The 22,335-nt window shown below is 42.9% G+C and overlaps 1 protein-coding gene across 1 annotated transcript in view; it reads left to right on the forward strand.

The window, feature by feature from the left end:
* The window catches only part of PDE2A (phosphodiesterase 2A), a 505,027-nt gene that overhangs the window by 328,602 nt on the left and 154,090 nt on the right, over nucleotides 1-22,335 (forward strand). The window contains exon 6 of the mRNA XM_033947538.1: nucleotides 18,086-18,145. Coding sequence (XP_033803429.1) covers nucleotides 18,086-18,145 — 60 coding nt within the window. The remainder of the gene's footprint in view (nucleotides 1-18,085; nucleotides 18,146-22,335) is intronic.

The following is a 22,335-nucleotide window of genomic DNA, read 5'->3' on the forward strand; positions in this document are numbered from 1 at the left end:
GGGGATGATGACTCCGCACTGCTACCCCTCCACCCTTTTCCTTGGTAGTCCCCCATTTTCATATAGCCAGGTGTCAGTTACTCTTAACACGAGCAGAAGCTGTTCATGGATGACTTTTTGAATTAGCAAATTTTAAAATATTAGGAATAATTTTGGATCGTAGTTTAGCTTATAGGAAGCGTACGGATTTACTAATTAAAAAAAGTTATGCACTATTATGGAAGTTGAGAACAATTAAGAAGTATTTTGATATGGAGTCCTTCCGGGTGTTGGTCCAATCTACTGTACTGTCTACCTTGGATTACTGTAATATTGTTTATTTGGGGTTACCAAAAAAGATTTTATTAAGCCTGTTTAGTTCAGAATGCTGCAGTTCGCCTGATCTTTGGCCTCAGAAAATCTTATCATGTTAGTTCCTTTTATGTCAAATGGCATTGGCTGCTTTTTGGGGCCAGGGTGCTTTTCAAGTTTGGGTGTATCTTTTATAAGGCTCTACCCTCTTATCTGGTGGCTTATCTGAAATTGTTCACTTCCAAAAAATGTACCAGAAATTCAGGCGCGTTCATCTTCTCTACCCCTAGGGGACATTGGAATATCAGGCGGGGAAGACGAAGTCATGGATGAGCCCATTGATCGCTCAAGCCTCTTCTTACATTTAGAAAACTATTGAAAACTCATTTATTTGATAAATAATGCAGATTCTTGTTTGTGTTTTAAAGTGGGGGTTTTATCACGCTATGTATTTTTATTGATTCTTATTTGATCCTGTTTTTTAACCGATGTTATATTTAATGCTCTGTGTATTGGAAATTGTATTTCTTAAACTGAAATGTTCCAGTTTTTCTGTTGTGAACCGCCCAGAACTGTTGGTAGGGCAATATATAAGAAAATAAATTATTATTATTATTATTATTTCTAGGACATTGGGGATTTTATAGCAGCTGATCTATGCTTTGGGGGTACTGGAGATAACTTGGGTACGGCAAGAAACAAAGCAGGCAGTCAGTCAGGATTCTGAGCACTTTGTAGACTTTCCCATATATAGGGTTACCAGCCTGTCCGGGTTTTGAAAAGCTTCCGACATTGGGCCGGCATCCGCGAACGCGCGGATACGACGTCATCAGATCACATGCACGAACAGGTTAAGGTGGGTGGGGCTGGAGGCGGAATGGGGCGAGGCTGGGGGCATGGCCATGGGTCCAGTAACCTTACCACATAGCAGCTACTCTGTGTCCAACCACATCAGTCCTAGTTGGCTAGTGAAGGCCAACAGGCGAGTGCCACATCTGATGGAAATTTCTCCCTGCAGAGTGAATGGACTCGGTGGCTACTGATGCAGTGAACAGCTACCAAAGTTCTCTGCGCTCTTGCTAGGCTGCGTCTCTGATCATAGAAACATAGAAAAAGACGGCAGATAAGGACCGCAGCCCATCTAGTCTGCCCACCCTAATGACCCTCCCCTATTTAACTGTGCAGAGATCCCACGTGACGATCCCATTTCTTCTTAAAATCAAGTCTGCCCACTCTACTAACCCTCCCTAACTACCCTCCTAGAGATCATACTTAGGTGGCAATACCTTTACCCTTCCCTCGTAGAGATCCCATATGGGTATCCCATTTATTCTTAAAGTCTGGCACGCTGTCTGCCTCGATCACCTGCACTGGAAGCTTGTTCCAATGATCAACCACTCTCTCTGTGAAGAAATACTTTCTGGTGTCTGCAGCAGCCACTCCCTCCTCCTCTCCCTATTGGCTAAGGCTCTTAACATTTGCATCTCCTCTTCCTATAGGCTAAGGCTCTTTACACCTGCATTGTGATGTCATAGAACTTTCTGATTATAGAAACATAGAAACATGATGGCAGATAAAGGCCAAATGACCCATCATAGAAACATAGAAGATGACGGCAGAAAAGGGCTACAGCCCATCAAGTCTGCCCACTCTGCTTACCCACCCCCTGTCTATGCCCTAATGACCCAATTTCCTTATCTTGACCCTCGTAGGGATCCCACATGGGTATCCCATTTCTTCTTAAAGTCTGGCACGCTGTCTGCCTCGATCACCTGCACTGGAAGCTTGTTCCAATGATCAACCACTCTCTCTGTGAAGAAATACTTTCTGGTGTCTGCAGCAGCCACTCTCTCCTCCTCTCCCTATTGGCTAAGGCTCTTAACATTTGCATCTCCTCTTCCTATAGGCTAAGGCTCTTTACACCTGCATTGTGATGTCATAGAACTTTCTGATTATAGAAACATGATGGCAGATAAAGGCCAAATGACCCATCATAGAAACATAGAAGATGACGGCAGAAAAGGGCTCCAGCCCATCAAGTCTGCCCACTCTGCTTACCCACCCCCTGTCTATGCCCTAATGACCCAATTTCCTTATCTTGACCATCATAGGGATCCCACAAGGGTATCCCATTTATTCTTAAAGTCTGGCACGCTGTCTGCCTCGATCACCTGCACTGGAAGCTTGTTCCAATGATCAATCACTCTCTCTGTGAAGAAATACTTTCTGGTGTCGCCATGAAATTTCCCTCCCCTGAGTTTCAGCGGATGCCCTCTTGTGGCCAAGGGTCCTATAAGAAAGAAAATATCATCTTCCACCTCTACACGACCAGTGATATACTTAAATGTCTCAATCATGTCGCCCCTCTCCCTACGTTCTTCGAGAGAGTATAGCCGCAATCTGTTCAGCCTTTCCTCGTACGTGAGATCATTGAGCCCCATTCGGTGTATAGAGGTAGCATTGGACAGCGGAAGCAGTGAGCCCTTCAGCGGATACAGTGATCCTTCAAAATCCCAGCTCTCTCGGCCTCTTCAAAAAGGTGCTCTTAGAGGAGAGCTCAAGGAGATGAAAGTAAAGGTTAATTAATAATAAGACCCCCCTCTGTTCAATAAGCACCGTGCAGACCCGCTGAGCTGGAAAAAGCATCACCATCACTTCAGAACAAGACTTGGCTAATCAGCTGACAGGAACCAGAGAGAAATTCCTAAGTAGATTAACAGCAAGGCATTGCAGGCAAGATATACAGCTTTTCGGCCTTTAACAGAGCTTATTAAAAGGGAATTAAGATGATTAACTGCCAGAGAAATGTTCAGGCAGAGTCCTGGTGGGGACTGACAGCCTGATCAGAGTAAAAAAATAAAATAAATAAAAAACAAGGTCAACATGTAAGTACACAGACAACATATATGCATGCAAACACATAGACATGCATGCATACACACACACACAGATACATACATGTACATGCAGACAAGCACACCCGCACAAAGACCCAGAAACATAGACGTCGCTTTTCAGGATGATAGCTACCCCAAAAAGCTAAAAGGATATCTACAAAAACCCGAGGAAATGGAACAGTTTAGGGGGTGAAGAGCTTATGTGCATGACAGAAGAGTGGGACTTGGGTGGGATTGTATGTGATGATCTTAAGGTGGCCAAACATGTTGAAAAGGTGCTAGGTTGCATAGGGAGAGGTATGGCCAATAGGAAAAAGGAGGTATTGATACCCCTGTATAAGACTTTGGTGAGACCTCATTTAGAATATCGTGTACAATTCTGGAGGCCGCACTTTCAAAAAGATATAAAAAGGATGTAGTCGGTCCAGAGGAAGGCTACTGAAATGGTGTGTGGTCTTCGTGATAAGGTGTATGGGGACAGACTTAAAGATCTCAATCTGTATACTTTGGAGGAAAGGCAGGAGAGGGGAGATATGATAGAGACGTTTAAATACCTACGTAATGTAAATACACATGAGTCGAGTCTCTTTCATTTGAAAGGAAGCTCTGGAATGAGAGGGCATAGGATGAAGTTAAGAGATGATAAGTAATCTGAGGAAATACCTTTTTACAGAAAGGGTGGTAGATGCATGGAAGAGGTGGTGGAAACAGAGACTGTGTCTGAATTCAAAAGGGCTTTGGATAGGCACATGGGATCTCTTGAAGAGAGAAAGAGATAATGGTTACTTCGGATGGGCAGACTGGGTGGGCCATTTGGCCCTTATCTGCCATCATGTTTCTTTCTAGAAATATAGAAAATGATGGCTGGATGGAGACAGTAGAGAAGAGAGAGGGGACATGGAAGGAAGGAGCTGATGTAGGAAAGAAGCACAGGAAAGAGGAGGAACAGATTGGGTACCAGAGTCAAATGAGGGGAAGAGCTGCCGTCCTATGAACGTGGAGAAAGCAAGGAAAAAGAAACAAGGGGAAGAGCTAAAAATAGAATATAATAAGACAGTAAAATGTAAATGTCTTTTGCTAAAGCAAGTCAGCACTATTTAAAATGTGAAAGATTCTTTTTTTTCCCTTTCAATATTTTTATACAGTTTTACTGATACGAAATCAGATTGTGCTCCTACAAACAGACAAGCATTTTTTCTTCCTTCTGACAGTATTGAGATACAAGGGACGTTCAGTATCTCCCTGAGTATAAAAGAAAGTAGCAAGTTTGTTGAAATAAGTCTGTGCATGTTGTGGACATGTCTCAAGGTTACTCATGCACAGTTGCAGTACAGTGCAGGTCTAACATTTCAAGAGACAGGATGTCAGGAGAGTCCTCGTACAAATCAAGTAAGAAACTGATTGATTTGGAGCACTCTTCTCTGATAACATTTCTCACAAAAGAAGGGAAAAAGCCAAAGGAGATCCATGAACCCATGACTGCAGTTTATGGTGAGTCTGTCCCATCATCCTGCAAAGTAAAATTTAGGAGCAAGCGGTTTAAGTGGGGGTAGAGAGTCCATTGAAGATGACCCTCACGCTGGACGGTCTACGGAAGCAACTTCCACAGAAATGTGCAAAAAAGATGAGGATTTGATTTTCTCAGACAGACGGATTAAGATTTCCTCAAGAGCTGAAGAAATGGGCACCTCGGCAGGTACAGTTTGGAAAATAATTCACAAAAAGTTGGGCATGTCCAAGGTTAGTGCAAGATGGGTTCCAAGAATGCTGATGCCATGTCAGAAGGCCAATTGGAGATGCTCCATGAAGACCAAGAGAATTTTTTTTCATCGTTTGGTTACTGGAGATGAAACTTGGGTCTATCATAGAGATCCTGAGTCCAAAATGGAGTCAATGCAATGGAAGCGCAAGTCATCCCCGACCCCAAAAAAGTTCAAGAAAAGAAAAATCTGCAGGCAAAGTCATGACAACTGTCTTCTGGAATGATGAAGGACTTTTGCTTCTGGAGTTCATGACACAAGACAGCCATAACCGGGGAGAGTTACACCAACACAATGATCACTTTACAGGAGTCAATCAAGGAGAAAAGACAAGGAAAACTCACAGCAGGCTTGCTGCATCACGACAAATCGCTAGTACGCATGTCATGACAATCAGAGGCTGCCATCTGAGAACGAACCATCCACCCTACGGTTCTGACCTGGCTCCCTTGGATTATTTCCTGTTCCGAGTTTTGAAGAAATCTCTCCGTGGCCAGCGTTTTTCAAGTGATGAAGACATCAAGGAAGCTGTGATGTTCTGGTTTGAAGGTCAAACAGAAGAATTCTTTTCAAAGGGGTTAAAGCCATTATAGGAAAAGTGGATGGCGTGTATAGACTATCTTGAACAATAAAAGAAAAACCTTATGAAAACTCTTCTTTCCTATTGAGGTGGATAAATTATTGAATGCCCCTCGTACTAAACCAGTGGTCTCAAACTCACAGCCCACCAGCGGCCCACCAGGTATTATTTTGAGGCCCTCTGTATGTTTATCATAATCACAAAAGTACAATAAAACAGTTTCTTGGTCATTTGTCTCTTTAGCTCAGGGGTAGGGAACTCCGGTCCTCGAGAGCCGTATTGCAGTCGGGTTTTCAGGATTTCCCCAATGAATATGCATTGAAAGCAGTGCATGCAAATAGATCTCATGCATAGTCTTTGGGGAAATCCTGAAAACCCGACTGCAATACGGCTCTCGAGGACCGGAGTTCCCTACCCTTGCTTTAGCTATGAATGACAATATTATTATTAAGACATAGCCAAGAGGAAAGATTGATAAACTATAAAGAGTTTTACCTCATGCAAAATTGTCATTTCTTTAATAAGATATTAACTATTTTTTTCTGAGGCCCTCCAAGTACCTACAAATCCAAAATGTGGCCCTGCAAAGGGTCAGAGTTTGAGGCCACTGCTCTAAACCCATATGTTGGAACAGCTTCCTACCAACTACCTTAACCCCCCTCTCCCTACTCCCCAATCTCACATACCTATGAAGATTTTTTTTTTAAAACTTTTATCTATAATTGCATTCGAATTTATGCAAATCTGCTACGGAATCTGAAAAGCCGTGCCACGGAATTTTCTAATTCCGGCCGTTGGACTTTTCCCATCGAGCTGTATTCTCTCAGTTTGGGCCGTTTAAACACAGTCATCTCGTGCTCCGTCTTTCCCATTTCTTGCATCATAGGAAGCATTATTTTCACGAGCTTACTGTCTCACAGGGATATTTAGCCTTGCACAAAAGTAAGGAGAGGTCACGTTATAATGACATAATTATAGCTGACTGGGCACTGGTCAGGCCCTCGGAAGTAGGCACTTACTTTTCACTAACGACTGATCTGCTGCAGATCATTAGCTCCCGATAATGCTGGATTTCTTGGCTCGTTGTTAATGCTGTATTAGGGTGAGAGTAACTGTATGTTGTTATTAGGACTTGAAGCTAATCCATCTCATTGAAGATAACGAAATGAAATGCAAATCCTGTCGAGCCTTGAATGCGGTCTTGGCCCTTCATTGTTGATTATGCCTACACTGGAAAGCGTAAATTAATCGGGCATAGTGTGTCATTCAAGCTTAGGGCCAGCCTGAATCCTGCTGCCATCAGTGTTTTGTTAGCAGGGCGCGTTTCGAAGTGATCAGTGGGTGGAAAAATTACCATACAAGCCTAATTTTGTAACATATGTCTGGTGTTTTTGTTTTCCTTCCTTTTTTAGCATCTGTTCTTGTAGCGAGACTGACGTTGCATGTCTCTGCCAAGGGGGCTGTTTGCTTGGTCTAGGACAGGGGTAGGGAACTCCGGTCCTCGAGAGCCGTAGTCCAGTCGGGTGTTCAGGATTTCCCCAATGAATATGCATGAGATCTATTTGCATGCACTGCTTTCAATGCATATTCATTGGGGAAATCCTGAAAACCCGACTGGACTACGGCTCTCGAGGACCGGAGTTCCCTACCCCAGGTCTAGGATGAAGGGACAGCACGGAGGAAAAGCTAGCCCCTGGACAAAAAAAAATGGTGTTAACTTCAGTGCGTAAAGCTAACACGACATGCATTCCGTGCAGAAAGTTATTCTCAACCCAAGGGGGGAAAAAGAACTGTCTGAAGAATATTTTTTTTTAAAAAACACACCCTGCTGTGTGAGTTTCTGAAAATAGGATGTGGAGTTCTACCTATGAGATCTCTCTCCCTAAGGTCATGTCTCAGGATGGTTCCCTTTGTTATGGTGGTGGTGTTATATAGGGTTATCAGATTTTACTTGCATAGACCTGCCACCAGGCCCACCCTCTTCTACCCATGCCACGCCCCAGCCTCGCTTCCCAGCCCCGCCCCCGCATGTGTGGAGATGGCGTGATGTCGCCACGTTGCATGCGCGGATGCCCCCCTCCCGACGCGATCTACAAAAAGTGCACTGGTTACCAATTTCGCACAGAATCATCTATAAAATTGTACTGATAACCTTCAAAATCCAACAAACCAATGCACCAATATTTCTGGATCGTTTTTTTGATACCATATTCTCCAGCTAGGACACTTAGATCAACGGAACGGCACTTGCTGACTATCCCTTCTCTACAAATAATAGGTACCAGAAGATCTACAATTTTCTCAGTCAGAGCACCCCAGCTTTGGAACAATTCACCAATTTATCTACGTGTGAAATCTCATTAGAAAAATGTAAAAGCACATTAAAATGCTACCTGTACAAAGACGCATTTGAGACATAGATAGGATAATTAATCTATCATTAATCACAGGGTCAAATACCCAATGTTAACCAGACTATATGTATAGGTCACAATCTCCCCATCCTCTTTTTTAGGCTTAAAACATTCTTCATCACCCTCCTGATGTTTTTTCCCTAAATATACTCTTACTTTCTTTAAAGATTGTAGTTCACCCCTCTTCCTTTTTGTATCGCTCATTATTTGTGTACATACATTGTGGGGCTCATAATCGAAAGAGAAATACGTCCAAAAACCGGCCTAATTCGGCATTTAGGTATTTAGATCAATGCTGTCTTGTTAAAATGTTTATTTTATTTTTATTTTTCCTCTAACTCTACTTTTCACTTCTCTATTACCCTCCAGGTACTTTAGTTAGATTGTGAGCCTTCGGGACAGTAAGGGAATTTTTCAAGTACCTTTCTTATTTCTAATCTTAATGTATATTTTCTGTAAACCGCTTAGAACCTAACGGATGTAGCGGTATATAAGAAATAAATTACATTACATTACATTACATTTCTCAAAAACCTCCAAATGCTGATACTAAAAACGGGTTTTGGACGTATTTCTGAACGTCTTAGGCCTTCATAGTGCTGCTGAACGACCAAAGCGAAACGGGGCGTTTCGGGAGGAGTGTCAAGGGCGGGAGTTGGGCGGGATGTGGGCTGGCTTAGACTTAGTCGTACAGCATGTATAACCGAAAGTTATACCCCCGACTCACCAGATAAGCACTGAAAACACATACAACAGACCACCACACACTACCCCAGTGATCACCAACCCCCCAACCCCATAAAAATATTAATCAAAACCTTTAAAATTCAGCCTCCAGACCATCGTCACCTGGCAGCCTGGCATAGGAAAGCCTAGTCGTCCAGCCCAGAGGCAGCTTAAGTCATCTTGGGGGTGGGTTAGTGACCCATAGAGAGGAGGACTTATGTCCATAAGCCCCTGTAATCATTGCATTGATATTGATACATGTGCACTCCCCTATACACCCCAAAACCCTTTTTTACTGGCATATAAGTGGCTCCTGCAGCCATAAGGGCTATTGGGGTGGTAGATAGGTGGGTCTAGGGGATTCTGGAAGTGGTTTGGGGGGCTCACCGTCATCTATAAGGGAGGTGTAGTGAGGAGAAGCCATGGCACCCTTTTTGTGAAGTTCACAGCAGTGCCCTGTAAGGTACCCCACTATTTAGGTGCCATGTCTGGGTGTTCAATCCATCACTTTGCAGACCCCCTCCCACATCCAACAGGGCTTGTTCTAGGCGTTTTGGAGTTGGATGGAAAGTTGGACGAAAATGTGGTATAAAGATGGACGATTTAGCGGCTTGGACAATCAGATCGGCAGGACGTATAATTAGACGATTTTCGAAATGAAAAAAAAGTTGGACGTATTTTTCGAAAATGTGTCTTAAGCTGTTTTTTACTTTGGACGACTTGCGAGATGGACGTAAACGGACTTAGACGTCCCTTTCAATTCTGCCCCTCCATTTGTTTACTTGTATAAATTGTTTTATTTTTTTGTCTTCTAATTTTAAATTCTCTTATGGGTTGAAGTATTTGATATTGTGTGCACAACAAACTTTTTTTCAGTTCAAAAATTTTATTGGTTTTGTGATAAAGCAAAAGCATACAACAAGATCGAAGGATGCATAATACAAATGTAATGATGGCTCTCCACTATGTTTTTCTAAATCATATAGATGTTTGATGAGCCATGTTTCACTTTTTGTACGATTTCTTTCCCTTTTCCTTATTTTTCTGTTCTTGATCTTTGGATGTAATTGCGTTATAATATGTACAACAAACTTTGAATAAACTTGAAACTTTTCAAAACATGGACAAAGAACATAAGAAATGCCTTCTCCGGATCAGACCTAGGTCCATCTAGTCCGGCGAGCCGCACACGCGGAGGCCCATTTAGCTACTCCTTTATGGAGACCCGGATTTCCCGTATCCCTCAATATGATTAGCAAGAAGGTATGCATCCAACTTGCGTTTGAAACCCAGAGCAGTAGTCTCCGCCACAACCTCCTCCGGGAGAGCATTCCAAGCGCCCACCACTCGTTGTACGAAACCGAACTTTCCGATGTTAGTCCTGAACCTGCTGCCGCTCAGTTTCAGGCTATGACCTCTTGTCCGTGTCACATCTGAAAATGTTAGTAATGAGGGTTCCTGATCTATTTTGTCAAATCCTTTTAATATTTTAAAAGTCTCTATCATATCTCCTCGCAGTCTTCTCTTCTCGAGGGTGATCAGTCCCAGTTTTCCGAGGCGTTCTTTGTAGCTCAAATTCTCCATACCTTTGACTAGTTTCGTGGCTCGCCTCTGCACCATCTCCAGCAGAGTTATATCCTTCTTAAGGTATGGAAACCAGTGTTGGACACAGTATTCCAGGTGTGGTCTGACCATAGCTCTATAAAGTGGCATTATAACTTCTTCCGATCTACTCGTGCCCGGTTTAGAAAAGCCATCTAAAAAGAGGACATGTGGTAACCGGACGCTGGTAACTATTGCTATATTACCATCTTATATCCCGCCAAATCCTCCTAAAGTAGAGCTCTAGGCAACTTCTTGACAGAAAGGATCCCAGACAACAATGACATCTTGGTACCCTCCATCCAATTCACGAAAACTGCAAACAAAAATATAACTACAGACATGACTTCAAGGCTCCTTTCACGTAGTGGAACAGTATCCTGACCCATGTCCCAAGTACTTGACAAGATCCCAAAAGAGTAAAACAGACTTAATGCTGCTTATCCTAGAAATAAGCAGTGGATATCCCCCAAGTCCATCTTAATAATTAGAGAATGACACGGTGACAAAATTCATCACCGTTCCCGTCCCCGCGGATAACCGCGGGAAACCATCTTCATGTCATTCTTTAAGGAGAGAGGGAAGAATCAGAGTATAATTGGGCACAACCACTGACCCGCAAGCTTTGCTTTGAAAAATGCTGGTGTAGAAGGACCGAGGCTGAAATAGACACTAGAAAATGACATGGGATTATTTCCCGCGGTTATCCGCGGGGACGGGGACGGTGATGAATTTTGTCACCGTGTCATTCTCTATTAATAATAATGGACTTTGATAAACTTATCCAAACCTTTTTAAACCCTGCTAAGCTATTTGCTTCCACCACATTCTCTGGCAATGAATTCCAGAGTTTTTATTACATATTGAGCGGAGAAATATTTTCTCCAGTTTGTCTTAAATCTGCTACTTAGCAGCTTCATTGCATTCCCCCTAGTCCTTGTATTTTAGAAAGAGTAAACAAGCAATTCACATCTATCCATTCCACTCTACTGAGTACTGTATAGACATCATCATATCCCCCGAGCCATTTCTTCTCCAAGCTGAATATGTTTGTGGGGAGAAAATCACCCAATCTGTGATACAGTTCAATTAAAAAAAAAAAAAAAAGAAAAGTAAAGACTTTTCTCAGTGAAGGACATGTCACTTGGCCCTCGGAAGGATTTTTAAATGAATAACTCCATTTTAAAAGGAATAAATTATGGCATTCCCTTCCTATGAATATTCACTTGATTGGTGATTTTTTTCTAGTTCAACAAAGATAGCCAAAGCTTATTCAAATCAGTTTTTAGAACATAAGTTTCTTATATCTCGGTCTAATTTATTTGCACTGATGTCTACTTAATATGGTCTGCTGATTGCATTTGAATCTAGGGTTCATCAATAATAATAAAATGCTAGAGGCGCATGCGCTCTTGAAAATTCGTGAGCGGTGGCGCCGTGAGGTGTGCTTCTGTGCCAGTCCTCACGGCGCCTGCGCGTGACTGTGCAGAAGACACCAGCGACTCCTCCCTCCCGCTCCTCTTCAAAGCGGCCTGCTGAGGTTCGCCAGCCAGCTGTAGCGAACCTCGCAAGCCGCTCTCCACCTCCGTGCAGAAGAAGGAGTCGCCGTGTCACCTCCCGCCCTCACTCGCCGCTGCCGCCGCTGATCCTCCTCTTCAGAGCAGCCTGCGATCGTGGCCGGCTTTAAAGAACCTCGCAGGCCGCTTTCCAGCTTCAGTAGCACGGGATCGCGTCAGAGGGAACGTGCTACCGAGTTGGAGAGCAGCCTGCGAGGTTCGCTAAAGCCGGCCACCACGATCGCAGGCTGCTTTGGTGAAGAGGAGCAGGCCAGAAGATGCCTGGATGTTGGGAGGGTAAGAAGGGAATCAATACCGGGAGCCAGGGGGAATGGGAAAGGGGGCTGTTTTGGGGGGAGGGGTGTGCTGGGGGGAGACAGAAGGGGCCATGGTTAGGGAGAGGGAAAGGGGGCTGCTTTTGGGGGAGGGGTGTGCTGGGGGGGAGACAGAAGGGGCCATGGAGAGATAGGGAGAGGGAAAGGGGGCTGCTTTGGGGGGAGGTGTGCTGGGGACAGACAGCTTTGCTTGGGGGGGGAGACAGAAGAGGGCCATGGAGAGACAGGGAGAGGGAAAAGGGCCTTCTTTGGGGGGGAAGTGTGTCCTGGGGGCAGACAGCTTTGCTCAAGGGGGGGGGGGGGGGGGAGACAGAAGGATACAGACAGCGGCCAAGGAGAGAGAGAGATAAAGAAACACAGACAGACAGACAGACACATCTATTCTAGCACCCGTTAATGTAATGGGCTTAAAGACTAGTTTAATTATATAAGCCTTCTTTGCTTCAACAAATGTGGTCTTGATAGTCCAATCTACTATTTCCAACCGGATAGTATCATTTTCAGTAGCAAGGGATGGTTGAAACCGAGTCATTCTATGAAATCGATGAGCGTCGGAGCTGTTACCACCTCGGCTTGCGCTAAAATCCATGGAACGGTTTTGTAAAAAAAAAAAAAAAAAAAGGGGGGGGGGGTTATTTCAACACCTGACACAACCCGTGTTTTGACGAATGCCTTTATCAGGGGTCTGTATAGATGAACATATAAAATAAATGAAAATGAACCGAAAAAAACATGAAAAAAATAATAAATTGAAAACCTCAAAAGCCAGGATAGTCTATTGCACGCACCAAAATGTTGCCAACCAATATACAAACTCTACTGACATACTGAACATCTGATAAAGTTATTGTGTGTGATTGCATAGACCAACGATGAAAAATATAGCCTACAATATAATAACAAATAAAGGCTCCCTTTTATCAAACTGGGGTTAGGTTTTTTTTTATCGCAGGCCGCTGCAGTAAAAGCGCCAATGCTCATAGAATTCCCATGAGCGTCGGAGCTTTTTCCACAGTGACTAACGATAAAAAAAACAACCCGTAATGCAGCTTGATAAAAGAAGGCGATAGGTATTTCCCGTCTTCTGAAAAATATTATTTAAAAAAATGACAATCTATAATAATAAAATGCTAAGCACGCATGCGCACTCTTACCCCGTGTTCCCTGAGTCCTGATCTGTCGGGCTGTGGCCACAAGAGTGCGCATGTGCGCTTACCATGCATCTCTCTCTTTCTCTCGCAGCGGGCTTCCCGGCTCCAGCCTGACTCACAGCAGGTAACACGCCGTGACTCCGCCTCCCCCGGGCGCTGATCCTACCCAGCACACCCGAAACCCCCGTTGACCCTTCCAGCCGCACCTCCCACTGCGAGACGAACACAAACCTCCCGGCTCCAGCAGCGTCCAGGCACAGTAAACACGTTGCTTTGCGTCCTTCTACTGGCCTGATTTCCTCTGCCGTGTCCCTGATGACATCATCAGAGACACGGCAGAGGAAATTAGGGCAGTAGAAGGCCCGAAGCAGCATGTTTACTGTGCCTCAGATGATGCTGGAGCCGGGAGGTTTGTCGGCCGTCTAGCGGTGGGAGAGTCGGCTGGGAGAGTCAATGGGGGTTTTTGGGGGGGCGGGTTAAATGGAAACATGGGAAGGAGGCAGGCAGGCTGGCTTCGGGGGAGGGGTTAAGTGGAAATATGATGCTCAGAGGGATGGGAAGGAGACAGGCAGGCTGGCTTTAGGAGGGGGGTTAATGGAAATATGCTCCTCAGGGGGATGGGAGGCAGGCAGACAGGCTGGCATGGGGGGGGGGACAAAGTCTGGAAGATTGTGATGGGGACACGGGAAAGAGGCACTAGGGGCACTAATGATATAGAAAGGAGGCACTGGGGGCACTAAGGACACAGTAAGCAGGCACTGGGGCACTAAGGACACAGTACGGAGGCACTGGGGGTACTAAGGACATGGGAAGGAGGCACAGTGGGCATTATGTACACAGGAAGGAGGTACTGGGGGCACTAAGGACGTAAGAAGGGGTACTAAGGACATGGGAAGGAGGCACTAGGGGCACTAAGGACATAGGAAGGGGCACTAAGGACATAGGAAGGAGACACTGAGGGCACTAAGGACATAGGGAGAAACACAGACAGAAAAAATGACAGACAGACAGGCAGCGTCCAAGGAGAGAGAGACAAAGAAAAAAAAAAACTAGACAGATAGACATCTACTCTAGCACCTGTTAATGTAATGGGCTTAAAGACTAGTATACATGATATAATGAGCTGCTGATATACGTAACCAGCAATTAAAATATAAACAATAGGTACATAAGACATAAAATCAAGGACCTTCTAACCCCAAACAATATGGGGCTCATTTTCAAAAGAGAAAAAGTACAGAAATGGCAATAAGTGGCATTTTGACATTTTTCTTGCTAAATCATCAAAATCACTATTTTCAAATTTATATTTTAGATGTCTTTCTAGGTCAGTCATCCCCAGTTCGTCTAAATTCTAAGGGGGCATGTTGAAGGTGTGTTTTAGTCAGGCTTAGGGCAGGCTTAGGACTGGGCCAAAAATGTCCAGGGCACCGTAAGGGTCAAAAAGGTGCTCAAACTGATCAGATGACCACTGTTGGGATTAAGGTATGATCCCCCCTGACTTCCCTTGTGGTCAATGACCGCCTCCCACCACCCAAAGATGTAAAAGAAACAGTACATTCCAACCCTTATTACAGCTTCGGATGGCCACACAGAGGAGGGACAATCTAGGGGCTACTTCAGTGAACGTCACATTAAAAGGTGTACTGATAGATAGGACACTGAAACCGTCGGCACAATGCGCAGCAGTGGCAAAGAAAGCAAATAGAATGTTGGTCATGATAAAGAAAGGAATCACGAGTAGATCGGAGAAAGTTATAATGCCGCTTTATAGGGCAATGGTCAGACCACACTTGGAATACTGTGTCCAACATTGTCTTCCCAACCTAAAGAAGGATATAAAACTGCTGGAGAGGGTGCAGAGATGAGCAACGAAGCTAACACAAGGTATGGAGAACTTGGAATACGAGGAACGACTTAAGAGACTGGGATTATTCTCCCTTGAGAAAAGGAGACTGCGAGGGGATATGATCGAGACTTTCAAAACACTGAAAGGAATCGACAAAAAAGAGCAGGAAAAAAAATTATTTACAATGTCCAATGTGACACGGACAAGAGGACACGGACTGAAGCTAAGGGGGGACAAGTCCAGGACAAATATCAGGAAGTTCTGCTTCACGCAACGAGTGGTGGACACCTGGAATGCTCTCCCAGAGGAGGTTATTGCGGAATCCACCGTTCTAGGATTTAAAAGCAAACTAGATGCACATCTCCTTACGAGAGGCACAGAGGGATATGGGTGACTAAAATTACGCCAGGTGTACACCTGGCTGGGCCTCCGTGTGTGCGGATCGCCGGACTTGATGGACCGTAGGTCTGATCCGGAGATGGCAATTCTTATGTTCTTAGATACACATCTCACCATAACCCGCTTATATTGTATGGTGAGACTTCCAAAACCCACACAAAACCTGCAGGCATAAGGGCAATTATTGTGGTGGGTATAGTAAGTTTTGGGTGGGTTTTGAGGGGCTCACCATACAGTGTAAGCAGACTATGGTGAGATGTGTACTTGGGGCTTTTTAATGTGACGCTCACTTCAAGTTTCAAGTTTTATTTATTCTTGAGTAAACGCTTAATTAAAGTTTTTCTAAGCGAATTACAATAAATAAAATAACATGTAATTTTAACAAAGTATTAAAAATAAGCAATTTAACAAAATAATTAATTATAAAACAAAACAAGCGAACAAAACAGGAAAAAAAAAACTAGATAAAAAATACACAAAAAACAATAGATAATTTCAAGGATAAGGTTAAAAGAAAAGGTATAAAAAAGCGATTTACAAATTAAAAGCGTCTGTGAATAAAAAGCTCTTTAAGTTCTTTTTAAAATTGTCAAGATTATTTTCATCTCTGAGTTGAAAAGGTAAGGAGTTCCAAAGCTGTGGAGCTGTTACTGAAAATATATCTTGCCGACAGGTTCCAATGATTTTTAAAGAAGGGATTACTAGAAGTTTTTGATTAGTTGAACGGAGAGAACATGAGGTTTTGAATGTTAATAATAAAATTTTATAGGTAATACGATGATTAATGGGCAGCCAATGAGATTTAATCAGAAAAGGAGTAACATTTTCGAATTTCCTACCTCTATGAATGAGCTTAACTGCGGTATTTTGAATAATTTGTAAGCGTTTTTTTTCTTTTTGTGTAATATTTGAGAATAGTGAGTTGCAGTAGTCAGTCTTAGTAATGATTAATGAATGAAGTAGAATATTTAGCGATTTAGGTTCCAGAAATTTAGACATTGAACGAATTAAACAAAGTCTATAGAAACCCAATAGAGCAGCAGTCCCCAACCCTGTCCTGGAGGACCACTAATCAGTCGGGTTTTTGGGATAGCCCTAATGAATATGTATGGGGCAGAGCTGCATTCCTATCATCTTCATTACATGCAAATTTCATTCATGCATATTCATTAGGGCCATTCTGAAAACCCTGACTGACTGGTGGTCCTCCAGGATAGGGTTGGGAACCACTGTCCTAGAGCACACCTCTGCTCTGCTCAATTGTCTGTGGCCAGTTTGCTAAGAATGCTGGCTGCTTGTACATCCCAATGACTTGTTTGTGTGCGTTTTTCATTTGGATATTTTGCTATTTGAAAATGGCCAAAAAAATATAAATGCATTAAGGGCCAAAACGTCTAGATAAGTCATTAAAAAAAAAAAAAGAAACATATCGTGCAGTTTTGAAAATGGACATCTTCTCTACTGGATTTTTTTTTATATCATTCCCAAAAATTCCAAACTCAGACTTTGACATCCTATCAAAAATGCCCCTCCATATAGGATATAATTTGCCAGTGGAGCTAAAAAAAGGAATAATCTCACATACAGGCTATGTGAAATCTTTAAAAAGGCTATAAACAACTTTGAGCTATAAGGCTGTATAAACACATAGGGCTCCTTTTACAAAGCCGTGCTAGTGATTCCCACATGGCAAATGAGATGCAGGTTCACATTTGTAGCATTGGGATTCACTGCCATAGCTTTGTACAATGGCCATTAATGATGATTCTTTTTCTATATAGCGTTCCTCACGGCTCAGTTAAACCCAGATGCAGAGAAATAAGCAAAAGCCTGAAGGGCTTTAATGCAAGATCTGTGGAGGTGTAGAAACATAAGAACGTAAGAATTGCCATACTGGGACAGACCAAAGGTCCATTAAGTCCAGTATTCTGTATCCAGCAGTGGCCAACCCAGGTCTCAAGTACCTGGCAGAAACCCAAAGAGTAGCAACATTCCAGAGCAGCGATTGTGATGTCATAATGCCTCATCCACCAATGCCTAAGAGCCAATCTTAGCAGTGATGTCACAATGGCTTGATTGTCCTATATTTGGCTCACATTTTGACTGCCGTACTAAGACAGACCGAAGGTCCATCAAGGCTGGATCCTGATTCCAACAGTGGTCAACCCAGGTCCCAAGTAACTTGTATTTCTGTGGCCAATGTTACTGCTTATTTTTTTCCCTTGTGAGTGTGGAGCCCTGCAAACAATTTCTAGTTTTGTTGAGAGGAAAGTTCCCGCTATTATAGCCTGCAGAAACTAGGAGCATCACTTCCCCCCCCCCCCCCTCTCTCTGCTAGAGGAGTCCCATGGAGTGCATTATGACTCAGGTGCTCTCCAAAGTTCCTCCTTGACTTGTAAGGAAGGTATCATAGGAAGGGAGGGGGTTCTAGGATGTCCTCCTTTTCTTTCAGTTGCTCTCCATGATGCTGTAGAGAAGTCTTCATTCACTTCAAGATCTGTGTAATCGTTTTCGTTTCCTTTCAGATGTGTTGCGGCCAGTTGAGAGAATCTGATGAACAGAACCTCCGTGCCCTGGAGAAACATGTAAGTGGGTAGAGCCCTGGGCAAGTGGGCTAAACATTAAGGGGTTGATTCTATAAAGGGGGTCTAAAGTTAGATACTTCTTGGTCGCTTAACTTAATTGGCAAACTTAATAGCATCAATAATTGGGGGAAAAATGTAATTGGGTGATAGACGCCTATCTGATTCTGTACAAGATAGGCGCCTATGACATGGTGCTCAATGGCGTTTAACGCCTAAGTGGGTGTTTCTATAGACCAAAAACGTAGGTGCCTGAAATGTAGGCCTTTAAAACCCTGGTTTTAAACCATAGTACTGCGATTCTGTAAACAGCGTCTAAGTGCGATTGAAATGCGGCCGGCGCCATTTTTATTTATTTATTTTTTTTGTAACTATTTATAAAAAGAACAAAACACACAGTCATCATCACAGCAGAAAGTAGCCAAAGCATACACACCAGCTAACCTCGTGATGAGTTAAAACAGTCACAAAACATCCCCCCAACTATCCCTCCTCCCCCCCCCCTCAAGAGTAAGCTGTCAGTTCAATAAAGGGGGCTTAGACTTAGGCCCCTAAAATTAGGCCTTTCAACTAGTATTCTATAATGGTACATTAACACGTCTAAACTCTTATAGAATACTAGCAATAAAGATCATTTGAAGAATGAGTCGAGTTTGTCCAAAACACTGCATTCTGAACATTTGGTTGATTGTCCCAGGTAAAACTCGACTCTGGCTCTAACCAGATACTGCCATGGCAGTCAAATGTAATATTCAGTGGCACTCCAGGGTTAAGTGCAACTGAATATGAAGTTCCAACCCAATAAGTCCAATGTGGGGTTACCATATGTCCGGGAAAACCCAGCCACGTCCTCTTTTTAGAGGACTGGCTGGGTGCACGGAAGGGTTTCCAAAACCCGGCAGTTTGTCCGGGTTTTGGAAATCCTGAGCTCGGAGGCCGCCTCTGGAAGCCTTTGTGCATGCACGGCCATCATGTGCGCATGTGTGTTACATTTTTGCGGTGACATCCAAGCACATACCAAGACCTCCAAATGCGGTCATCGAGCTCTGGGAGGTTTATGTGGGAGCGGGGGCTGGGGGAGGGATGGGGCGGAGCCAGGCATCCTCTTTTTTTTCAAAGAGGAAATCTGGCAACCCTAGTCCAATGGAACTGGGTAAGAACTTTTCCTGCCTGGTTAAATAACACAGACTATCTACCCTCTAGTTTTTACTTGTTGTCAATAAGAAATAGCAGCAAAAAAGCACCTAGGGCATCCTGTAGAACTTTATTTTAAAAACCCGACACAGGCCGTGTTTCAGCGTAAATGCCTGCATCAGATATCAATGTAGTAAAATCCACAGAATACCAAAATGCCATCCAAAAGCAAAGTCACAGCAACCCAATACACATTGTTGATTCAAAATGAGCCAAATGTTTAGCACCAGAGCGCTTATCAACGGTAGGTTCAGTCCGAACCGCGCCAAAACTTAAATAAGAAATAATCCCATCTTGGCCAGATGAAATTTCCCATCTGTTCCATTTAGGAGACTGGCTAATCCAACACAAACCCACTCGAAAAACCAATAATATTAAAACTACACTCTCGACCTGGTTCACAGCACAATAACCATAAAAAACCAATGGAGTCGTAAAGAGAATACTAAATGTTGCTGAAAACACTGGAAGTTGAAATCAAAAGCGGACAACCCTCAGCCAACACCTCCAAACACCTTTTTCTTTGAAAATTATCATGAGGTAGGAAAAAGCCTCAGATCCCCCCTCCACCAAACCAATAACTCAGGTTGTAAATAAGTCATTGGCATAAAAAACCTCCTCATGTAATATTTCACTATACGAAAAAGCCTTGTGCAATGCAAGGGAGGAAGTGTCCGCTCGATATTCAAAGCACCAGAGAATTCCTCCCTTGCATTGCACAAGGCTTTTTCATAGGAGTGTACATAAGAGTCGCAATGCGTCAGACCGAAGGTCCATCAAGCCCAGTATCCTGTTTTCAACAGTGGCCAACCCAGGTCCAAAGTACCTGGCAGAAACCCTAACAGTGGCAAAATTCCAGAGCTATGATTGTGATGTCATAATACCTCATTCCACCAATGCCTAAGAGCCAACCTCAGCAGTGATGTCACAATGGCTCGATTGTTCTATACTTGGTTTGCATAAGAACATAAGAATAACCAGACTGGATCAGACCAGTGGTCCATCTAGCCCAGTATCCTTTTCCACCGTGGCCAATCCAGGTCACAAGTCCCAAAGAGTAGCAACATTCCATGCTAGCGATCCAGGGCAAGCAGTGGCTTCCCCCATGTCTGTCTCAATAGCAGACTATGGACTTTTCCTCCAGGAACTTGTCTAAACCTTTTTTTTAAAACCATCTACGTTTACTGCTCTTAACACATCCTCTGGCCACGCCTTCCAGAGCTTGAGTGAAAAAGTATTCCCTCAAGTTTTCAAGTTTCAAGTTTATTAGGAGACTTGATCAATCGCTTAATCAGATATTCTAAGCGATGTACACTTTAAAATTTACAATTATTAAATATAAAAAAAATAAAACAAACAATACAGTACATACAATTACTTAAAAAATGGGTAAGAACTCTTGATTTTAACATTGATAAACATGGGAAAGGAGGGATGAACTACAATTCATAAAGTAAAGAAGAAACATTGAGGGAAAATACAAAGGGAAATAGTTAACACAGGTATCATATAGGAAAACATGATACTGAAACTAAAATTATGTTGTAAAAGCATCTTTAAAAAGGAAGGTTTTAAGTTCAGTTTTAAATTTTCCAAGTTCTTTCTCCTCTCGTAAAAAAATAGGGAGGGCGTTCCATGTTTGCGGTGCAGTACATGAAAAAATAAATTGTCTCCTTGTATTGATAATTTTTAATGAAGGGATAGATAGCAGATTTTGTTCGCTAGAACGTAGAATTCTCTTTGTAGAATATGGAATAAGAAACCTATATAAAAATGCAGAGTTTTAAAGATAATTAAGCATAATTTATAAGTGATTCTGTAAATAACAGGGAGCCAATGAGCTCCTATTACTCCTATTACTCCTATTACTTTAAAAAGTATTTCCCTGTAGCTTCATCGAGTGTCCGCTAGTCTTTGTAATTTTTGATGGAGGAAAAAAATCAGTTCACTTTTACCCGTTCTATACCACTCAGGATTTTGTAGCCTGTTTTGTAACCAGGTTGCTGTTCACACAGATATTCAGCGTCGCTTTTTAAATAACTGGTGCTGCTGAATCTACGCCTAAAAAGCATCAGGGCTTAAATTCATTCTGTCAGCTGATCTCCCTGAATATCCAGACCTAAGAGTGTAACTAAAATATTGCACATCCCCCCCTTGACTTTTATAAGTGGAGTTCAGCCATTTGCACTGAGTGACTAAAGGTTTTTAAAATTCATGGCATTTCTTTAAACCAAATTCCCTTATATTTGAACATTTGTGTGAATCCCTCCAGAGTTCTGGGGAGATGAGTGATTATTATGATAGATACCTAAGTGGGTGTTCTGGCAACCTTTGTTCCTACACTAGAGGGCGATGTAGGATTGGGATATATAAATTATGACTTTCGATGATGGGAGAGAAACCATACTATTATTTACACACATAAATAATAATATTATTTGGGTCATTATTAAGCCGGTGGCAGTGAGTGGTTTTTTTGTCATAGCATTATTCACGGATATTCCGTGCCAGGTTATGTCCAGGTATCGGCACTGAGGGGTTGATTCTCAAAGCTTTGTGGTAAAAAGCAACAGGCTGAAGTCGAAATCTGTCTTGTAATAATTTTTAAAAAGCGCATCATTCTCCAAAAACAAATGCAAATGAGGTTCGCGAAGTGTAGGCTCTCTAAATTTACTTGAGATGAGTCACTGGTGGTAGCGATCAGCAAACGCATAGCATACACCCGCATAAAAAAAAGAAAAAAAAAAAAACCCCAAATTAAAGATCGGCAGGAGAGAATGCCAATATGTGTATGAGGGGCGCGGAAAAAGTTCGCAGCCCAGCTACAAAGAGAATGACGGTGGAGCCATGAAACTTACAAGTTAGGCCACACTTTTCATTTCATTTCATGTCATTGAAACAAAAAGTGTCAAGAAAAGCGTGGAATAACTTGTAAGTTTCTTGGCTCCACGTCATTCTCTTCGTGGCTGGGCTGAGAACTTTTCAGTGGCTCCTCGTAT

The sequence above is a fragment of the Geotrypetes seraphini genome, chromosome 6 (genome assembly GCF_902459505.1).
Source record: "Geotrypetes seraphini chromosome 6, aGeoSer1.1, whole genome shotgun sequence".
NCBI lineage: Eukaryota > Metazoa > Chordata > Amphibia > Gymnophiona > Dermophiidae > Geotrypetes > Geotrypetes seraphini.